The sequence below is a fragment of the Vigna unguiculata genome, chromosome 9 (genome assembly GCF_004118075.2).
Source record: "Vigna unguiculata cultivar IT97K-499-35 chromosome 9, ASM411807v1, whole genome shotgun sequence".
In the NCBI taxonomy this organism is placed as follows: domain Eukaryota; kingdom Viridiplantae; phylum Streptophyta; class Magnoliopsida; order Fabales; family Fabaceae; genus Vigna; species Vigna unguiculata.
The window spans coordinates 39,836,268-39,845,724 of NC_040287.1; the positions used below are offsets into that span (position 1 = coordinate 39,836,268).

At 30.6% G+C, this 9,457-nt stretch overlaps 1 protein-coding gene across 2 annotated transcripts; it reads right to left on the reverse strand.

Moving 5' to 3' along the window:
• Positions 1–67: 67 nt before the first annotated feature.
• Positions 68–4,682, reverse strand: LOC114164667 (protein NDL2-like). 2 transcript variants are annotated; one of them, XM_028049407.1, is made up of 11 exons: positions 4,438–4,682; positions 3,709–3,808; positions 2,547–2,644; positions 2,327–2,415; positions 1,746–1,806; positions 1,564–1,650; positions 1,404–1,481; positions 1,267–1,323; positions 1,108–1,163; positions 687–822; positions 68–589 (listed from the first exon to the last, which is right to left on the reverse strand). In XM_028049407.1, the coding sequence occupies exons 1-11, from the start codon at positions 4,531–4,533 to the stop codon at positions 368–370; spliced, it is 1,080 nt and encodes a 359-aa protein (XP_027905208.1). In that variant the 5' UTR covers positions 4,534–4,682; the 3' UTR covers positions 68–367. The 2 variants fall into 2 exon arrangements, with proteins under 2 accessions (XP_027905208.1, XP_027905209.1); XM_028049408.1 differs by having other exon boundaries at positions 2,522–2,644.
• Positions 4,683–9,457: the final 4,775 nt, after the last annotated feature.

Here is a 9,457-nt window from a genome sequence, read left to right on the forward strand (position 1 = left end):
AAGATACCGACATGAAAAGGAATTGAGTGTAAGATTAAATGGTGTGCCCACCGTGTTAGCTTTACAGTTGTAACAAAAACTGTCATTTTTTATTTATTTATCCAAAAATAACACTTAAGCTTTAGCAACTATGCAGACTCGCTAACTTATGTCTATGACTACATAAATAAAAGAATGACTATAGCTGCTTTCAACTAAACTCTTCCCCCTTTTTTTTTCCTCTGTCGATTCTCTCTTCGTCTCCCTCTATCTACAATGACATCACCCTTTTCACCAGATTTTTGACAAAACAAAGAACTATAAACTTGTGCAACAATCAAAATACAAAATAGGTGCCAATCTATATTCATCTACGACTACTACCGTACTACATCTCCACTGAAATTCGTGTCTTTATTGGTTTCAATTTCAAACCCATGCTCTCCGGGGAGTAAAGCTCAGGAGAAATGCAAGTGGGACTCAGGGGACTTCTTGGGCTGACACTCAACTTAGATGGTCTGTACAAGCCATATCCCATGAGAAAGTACTCCAACGGTGTTAACATGGCATGAGGTTGCTCCTCTGTTACCATTGACCCACACGCTTGAACCTGCACTTCCACCCACGGTAGCTATTAAATCTAGTTCATTGCTTATTGGTAAACATTCTTCTCGCAAATTAAAATGAATATGAATTGTCTTACGCACTTCGACTAAGGCACTGAGTCGTCTATCCAACTTAGATGCCATGTGGAGAGCCTCGGAGTGAAAAGGAGACATATCCCCGACAAAAATTAGTGAACGACAATGTAATTTTCTCAATCCTTCACTGATGTCATGTCTCCTGAAAAATGACAATACAAAGTTATGGCTACGTTGCTGCTTCATATTATGTGGAACTACAGCGTCACCAAATGCATTTATGCATGAAAAGTGGTAAATTAACAGCGAGTGAATGTGTAATTAGATTCTGAGTCTCCAACTGACGTCTAGCAATAATTGGTACCATGCTGAGAGCAACTCCACTCCTACCCCCACCACCACCCAACTCATACATATGTATAATAAAATAGGTAGTCACGTTCGAGTTGGATGAAATGAAAACCACTATTTTGGAGTGTTATCTTACCCATTAATCGCTTCAAGGAAACGCCACACATTCAAACTCTGCCTCTCATCCAATGACTGTCAAGAAATATTTAAAAGAGAGTCAGACAAGGGCTCAGTTTCAAACTGCCAACACACAGAGTCCATACACGGAAGCGTAAGTAAGATAAATTGGGCTAACCCTTTGGCATGCTTGAATAATATCCGACACTGGCAAATAGTCACTGCCTCGAACTTCCTATCATCACCAATAAAGTTAATGACTCAACCTCACAACAGAAGGAATGGGAAATTTTTCTTTTGCAGGAATAGGCATACCTTGCTAAAGTATCGCTTTAGCAATATTTCTTTAACCACCCCACACATGCCGTAAAAGTAGAGTAAATTTGACATGACCTGCAATTATTAGTCTTTAGCAAAAGGTGATATGTATTCTGATAATAAATAAACAAAGCCTCTCAGGTTTAGAAAAAAGAACCTTATTGTACAGCCATTCAGTCCAAGATGGTGCTTTACATAATGGAGAAACAAGTATCAAACCAAGAACACGATGTCTATATTTCACCTGTTGTTAAAGTAAGAAATATCTGTGAGATCCCATTCAGCCATTTAAGAATGGTAAAAAGAAAGAGAGACAGTGCGACATATACAAAGACTCACAGCAAATAAGGCAAGAATGTAAGCCCCAGCAGTCACTCCCATACACATCACTGCACTCTGACTGCAAAGGAGAGAGGGGAAATATATTAAATTGCCTTCTCAAGATCAAGGAGACGAGATCAGTTGCACAAGTTATAAACACGTCACTTTTAATGCACAAAGGAAGGATCTTTCAGTTCAAATATAGTAAAGTAAAAGAATAAAAAAAGCAAATATTTCAAATTGAAGCCGAATTGAAATTGATCTAACATTATTGTCTTCATGCTACATAAGGGGAGTGGGGCGGGAAAGGATGGATTTAGGGAATAAGACCCTTGTTTAGGAGTTAAAAGTTTCCAGAGTAAGAGATTGCGAAGGAAATAGCATAGTTTCTATACTGAATAATTGTGATTCACTATAGCAACCCATAACTTGGCTACTTGGAAATAAAGGTTTTACCGAAATTTTGATTTTCAACAATAGGGAACGAATCTGTTTCTATTTCATATTTCATTATTTCCATTTGATTCCACTCCACTACCTCTTAAAACTTTATACAATGAACTAAATGGAAAGAAATTGATGAGTGAGCTGAAACATACCCAAAATAATTAAGAACTTCGGCTATTTCATCAGCTAAGTCGTCAGCAGAAAGAATTGGACCGTCTGGATCAATGGCAGCAGCTCCCAACTGCAATAATTCACGAAAAGGTATAAAATGATAAGAAGCGAGATACATCCAAAATTAAAAATATTTAAAAATGAGTGGGGATAAGTAGCAAGAAACAGCATATTACAGTTTCAAGAAATAAAGTTAGAGACCTCATGCCCAGGTGGACTAATATGATAGATGCAGAAATTGTGAAGCAGTAGCGAACAGGCTTCTGGACAAAATAACAACCCTTGAAAGCAGGAGACATCTGATGAAAACCACATGCAAGCAAATGGTTAGATTGTTGATTTGTCAACTAGACAACAGTTGTTTGGACAAACTTCTTCATAAGCACTTCTAAGAGAAAAAAATAAGAAAAATGAAAAAAGTTTTTCTATAAATTAAAATTAGTTTACGGCATACGTTAATTTGTAAAAATTCTTGTATATAACTTCTATAATTTTTTTTTTAACTGGTGCATAAGCTAATTTTAGCCTATAAAGAAGTTCATTATTTTTCTTCTTATTTTTCTTTTCTAGAAGTGTTTATGAAAAATTAAACATCACTTTATATTACGACATTTTGTGTATAAAACCAATTTTTTATTTATTTTATAACCATTATATTGGTAAATCACGGGCCCCCCCTTCTTACTGAACACAAACCACTGTCATTTATGCGGTTGCATATTCTAAGAGAAAACTAGTAGAACCATAATTTAATTACACAAAACTACCATACTTCCAATACCACATCATTGAATCTCTAGTTAAATATAAGGAGACATACCGTTACCAACTTATTGATTAAAACAAATCTATAAATGAGAATAATTTGTTTGGTTAAAAAACATTATTTTGACTTTTGAGGAATACATACATAACCACACCAATTAAGAAATAAAAAGATTTTGTAAATCACGTGGGAACACATTAAAAAATCATAAAGAAATGCATTTTAATGCATATTAACGAAAAAAAAAATTCTTAGTCAGTACCTTGCACAGACGAATAGGAATTAATGAACTAATAAGTTATATGAAATAAATGAACTAAGAAAAAAAAGGTTGAGATGAGTAGTAACTCTTTCAAAGTTACTCATAACTTAACCCCCTTTCATACACACACATACACAAGTTAAAAAAAACTAAAAAAACTAAAAGGTAATATTAAATAAAGCATTTATTTTATTAAAAACACAATATCATGTAATACATGTTTTTCTTTGGGTAAATATAACCATGTAATAAAGACTATTGAAACGGCCTTAATCATGTCCAACGAGTACTCATGAGCTAGAATCATCATATGGAAAAAGTTTCATGATACTTACAATTTAAAGCCAAATCAGGATACGTGATTAGCGCTGGTTTTTCCTGGTCCCCATACACAGCAACAGAGACACAACCATAACGAGTTCTTACAACATGTTCCTGCAAAAAGACCTCAGTAGCTCATTAATCCGGAACAGCGCCATAAAAATACCCAGAACAGACAATAAACTACATAAGAATATGATAAAACACCTCCTTCATGTTTTAACAGCCAGAAGAAGGGCCAAAAAAAAAATAAAACCACGTCATCTATTGTAAGGTTCCCGCATAGGCAACAGTGTGTAAATCCTCTGGTTTTTCAGGGTGCTCATTCACGGAAAGAAAAAAGGAAAAAAAAAATAACAAAAAAGTGCAAATCATTGAAGGCTGACACTGCAAGTTAAGAAAAATAAAAAAAAGTATATCAATCTGCACCTGCCAGAATCCTATCGGTGATACCGATTAAGACAATTAAAAAAAGTTCAAATCAAATCCAGTTTATTTAATCCATGGAAATCATGCAACAAAAAAGAAATCCTCATTTAAGGCTTTATAAAAACACAGACTAAAGTAAGCGTATAATTCTGAAGCAATGCAACAACATTATGAAACGCAAAGGAAGAACGTCGTTTTTAATCAATCAAGCGAGGAAGAAACAGAATGAGTTAAAAAAAAACGAGAATGAAAACAATAATTGAGTTAGAGATGAAATGAAATTGTGAGTGTTAGTGTTAGCGTTAGTTAGTTACCTCGGGTGGAGAAGAAATGGCTTCCATGTCCACCGACACCGAATCCGCCATTTCACTCTCAATAGCGTCGTGAATGTGTAACCACTCACACTCCATTCCTTTCTTTCTCCTGATTCGCTTTTATAGTTAGTTCTCAGCGCTAGCATGCGTCAATTTCTCTCTCTCTCTCTCTCTCTCTCTCCATTCTGTGCTGGTCTCGCACGAGTCACCGACGCTCATCCCCGTGCCAAATTCAATTCAAGCCACACCAGCGCTCCGCATTAACACTCCCTTACTTAACCCCACACTCTGCTTCGCTTAACCATGGTTCCCAAGCCGACACTTTTTCCTTCACATTTTTTCTCCCTCCCTTTTTTAAATATTAATAACTAACATATTTCTTTTTCATTAAAATCGCCACTGTCACGTCCAAACGGATCCCCTTTTGGGTTTTTAATTTCCTTTTTTTAGTCTTTCATCTCAGCCTCTAAATTATTTCTCTTTTAAACATCTCCCATTAAATGGACATCAACTACAATAAAAATACAAATAACTATTTTCTTTTTTATAAAATTTCGGTAAACGTGTTTATAAAACAATATATAGTTATAATTTAACGGTTAACTTTATAAAAATCGTGTTATGTATTAAATTATTGACATAAAGTCAGTTGTCTACAGTTATTGGTAAAAATCATGTGCATTTTTTGAATATTGGAATGATATACATTATGCACATATTATTATTAAATTGGGTTAAATATGTTTTTGTCCTTCAAGTTTCAGTGAATTTTGGAATTAGTTCCTCTTCAAAATTTTATATCAATTTAGTCCTTTATTTTTAGAAATACGTGAATTTAGTCATTCTTACCAAATTTTGTTAAGTTTATTTGACATTTTAAACACGTTGTATGATAATATTTGAGTTAACATTAAAGTGAAAATGTGTCAAACGGTGTAAACAATTCAAATACTATCATAAAATGTGTTTAAAACGTTAGATAAACTTAACAACATTTGGTTAAAATGACTAAATTCAAAAATAAAGGACTAAATTGATTCAAAGTTTTAAAGAGAAACTAATTTTAAATTTCACTGAAACTTGAAGGATCAAAAACATATTCAACTCTGTTAAATTCCATGCATAGCATGCAACATGAGGCATGGGTTTGGTTATTATAAATCTAAATAAATATAACTAAGTTAGCACCCACAATATTGCAGGAAATGTGTTAATTAAAATGTATTATTAGTTAGAGCATAAATTGATTATACTTATCATAAAATTTATCTTACACGAGAAGTTAAATTAATTGTACCGAAATTAACGCCCTCGATCCTTCAGGGAAAAGACAAGATAATTTTTATATTAGGATAAAAGTAACAGAAAATATTGAAAGAAGTATTTACAGTATGAAAATATAAAACTTTTACATTTTCAAATCATTAAAGATAACTCTTAATTGAGGTTTTAAACTTATTCTTCTGTAAATTTTATAAATTGAGTATAGCAAATTATTAAAAGATAGTGAATGTCCATAAAAGTTATACCACTGGTTAAAAAATAGTATAAACAAAATTTAAGATAAATAGTATATTTTAATAAGGAGAATTTGATCAAACTCTCTTTTAATTATCCTTGTGAACTTAACTTATATACATAAAGTAAATCAGAAGTTTATAACTTAAAATTCATTTTGAAGCTGTCATAATTTATATTTATTTTTCCTCTTAGTTGAGATTTTTTACACTGTTGAATTCTGGTTTATGTAAAATCGTTTATAGTGTTGATAAACCTACCGCAACTTCATACTTAAAATCATTTATGTGAACTTTTTTTATATGTTTTACAAATCGTAAAACATATATTGGCTATGAAATTATCTAACAATAACAATAGTAGTAATCGAATCAAAACATTGCACTTAATTTAACTAAAGTGACGTGTCTTGAAAAACAAATTAAGATGCCTTGTGTGTCGTATTTTTTCCATGAGATACAATTAGCAAAATGTCTCAATTCAAGATCTAACAAAAAATTTAAATTATTTAACTAATTATTTTAACTTGATAAAACAATTAATTTTTGTTCACATACACAAATATGTTGATAATTGATTTTTCAAGTTATTACAAACTTATTGATGATTATAAGAAATTTACAATCTTCTAATGGTTATGTAGTGTTTGAATGTGTTACAATTGATATATTAATTGGTTCATTATACATGAATTTAATTGATAATTATATTAATTTAATCAAAACATTACATTAGTTTAATATATGTGTTGTGGTTTAAAAAATAAATAAAAATTAAGTGCATATGTACATCACTTGAAGATATTTGTTTATCATTTTCCAAATGATTATTATGTAGAGAATATCTCTAGAATAATTATTATGGAGTATTTAAAATGTATTTAATATATATGAGAAACATGATAAGTCATGAGAAAATATTGTTTCGTTTAATTTTACCTAAATTGACAGCTTTGAAAAAATTACAAATATAAGTAAGTTATGCCATATTAACACAACTACATTTTGAATAGTATTTTGATACTATACCATAGAACCCCAAAATGAAGTTATTTTTGGTTAACATGACTTCAACGTTATTTGAAAAGTCACGTAGCAAAGGCACAACTTTAATTGGCAAAATTGTTGTTCTTGCATTGACATGTTCTCAAATTAAACACTGTTCTTGGATTACAAGTGTCATTTAAGCTAAAATAAGAAACTAACTCAAGCGATAATATGATAGGATGATAATGACATAATATTGTTTAATGTCTTTATATGTGTTTATGTATGGTTAATTTGATATATAAAAGGGTAAGTATCCGTTTGTCTTGTATAGACATGTAATTAATGTCAAGAAGCATGACACATTATGCGCATGACATATGTCATATTGGGTGGTCATTTGTGAGTAATGAACCATATTAAATCACATGCATGTGTGTGGATTGATATTGGTACACGAGGTTTGACTTTTATAGATGATCCTAATTGGTGTATGGAATGGACGAGATTTGACTTTTATGAATAACCCTAATTGGTGTACAGAGTGGACGAGGTTTGACTTTTATGGATAATCCTGTTTGGGTGGTTGTCTGACACTAATGAGTGGTCATGGAATAGAGTGTGATATCTTGTTTTGAGTGATGGTGATAAATAAGAAACTCACCTTAATAGAAACATATTTTAATTTTTCTAATAAATGTATAGAATTTTAAGTGGTGAGATAAAGAAATATGTTTACATTTAACTTCATAGCAAGTTATATTTGAGTTAGGAGTAGATGTCATCTTAATATGTGATAACACATATTAAAAAATGATTAATAAATAACACTGATTTTACCTTCTTTTTTTTGTTAGTATGAAAATTTTCCTAATGACTCTTCATAATTAATAATGATATTATGTGTGACTATACTTGAATTTATATGCACAAGGATAATATAAATATGATGATAAGTAACAAGTAATACTTTGTATTGGATATAATTAGCTCGTGCATGCAATTTGTTGCATATATAATGATAATGACACTGAATTAACTTTGAGATAAGTACATAATGTAGTGGTTTTTAACTCTTTAACTCTGATGTTTGATGGCATAGCTTACTTTGGGATAAAAATATAAAAATCTTAAATGAGTCATCACACATCTTTCACAAAAGTAGTAGTATTTTGCAACTTTAACATTATTTTTGTTTTCAATTTCATTTTCTTTTGGAATGAAAATAATACAAATTAAGGATTATGTTAACGATGTTTTTAAGGTATTAGTTAAGAAGTTTTAAAAAATGATTAAAAGTTACAAAAAATTCATTTAAATAATATAAAAAAGTATTTTTACATGTCTCAATAAAATATTATATAAAAAAAGTATATTTATTTTAATTATCAAAATAAAAATATTATTATTATTAAAAATATATTTATAAAACAATATTTTTTAGTAAATATATTTTTTTATTTTTAGTAGTTGACTGAATTAAAAAATATAAAATGTACAATAATAAAATGAGTTATATTAATAAAAATATAATAATAAATTGTTTATACTAAAAGCAGCTAAAAATGTATATCATATAAATTTATAGTATATGATCTGTGACTTGAGTATGTTTGTAATCACAGTAAAAATAAGCAAAATTTGATTTCAATTTTTTTAATTGTTATTTTATTTTTGTGCAATCATTGTTTTTAACTCTTTATATAAAATGAGAACAAATTAGTTAAAAAATTAATACTAAAATTAACTCATTTTATAAGAAGTGAAAACTTGTATTTAAACCTATCATGGTTAGTGTATTGATTTGTTAATTTGTTCACTCACTCTTATAACAACAAAACTATAATTTAGAAACATTAGTTTTTTCTTTTCAAAATAGCATAAAATTAAATGGAGGGAGCAGTAGTACATTACCCAACTAGCTATTACTATAAACGGAAATGAATGAAGGTAATGTTTATGGTGTAACTCTAGCAGCACTGTGTTCATGACAGAATGACATGTGTGATTTATTTGTCTGAAGAAGAGGAAGCACAAATCATGATCAATACCTTCAAACATTTCCAGTGCAAAAACCACTAACAGAAGGAAACAAGAGCATAGTGTTACATGAGATTTGTCTGCGGTAATATATAAAATCTTTAAAAACACCATTCACCATTGACAGAAAAGTGATTAATGAATAATGAGAGTTCCAAGAGCATGGTGCCAATCTCACAGCAACCAGATGCAGAGGTTGCAGATTTCAATGCGGGAAGTTGTGACCATTTATTAAATCTCAATCCCGATGCCACTGTCTCCATCTACTACTGCTTCCCAGAGACCACGTGTTACTATAATAATAACTCTTACAATTTTTCCTAGTTTAATTGCAATTCTTCTTTCATTACTTTTTTCTTACAATTTCATCAGTTTCAATTTATCTGGGATTTAGGGTTCATGTGATCGGAGAGATATTTTAGACTTGAAGAAGATGAGAAAAAAATCAACAAGGTGTTTGAAAAGAGTTGATCACT

What these genes read in the sequence shown, in the direction of transcription:
- LOC114164667 (XM_028049407.1), bottom strand. Translation starts at nt 4,533, where the DNA reads ATGGAGTGTGAGTGGTTACACATTCACGACGCTATTGAGAGTGAAATG. An exon ending in TAAAGCGATACTTTAGCAAG is followed by an intron (nt 1,324 to 1,403) that starts GTATGCCTATTC and finishes TGGTGATGATAG; the next exon opens with GAAGTTCGAGGCAGTGACTA. An exon ending in TTATTCAAGCATGCCAAAGG is followed by an intron (nt 1,164 to 1,266) that starts GTTAGCCCAATT and finishes ATTTCTTGACAG; the next exon opens with TCATTGGATGAGAGGCAGAG.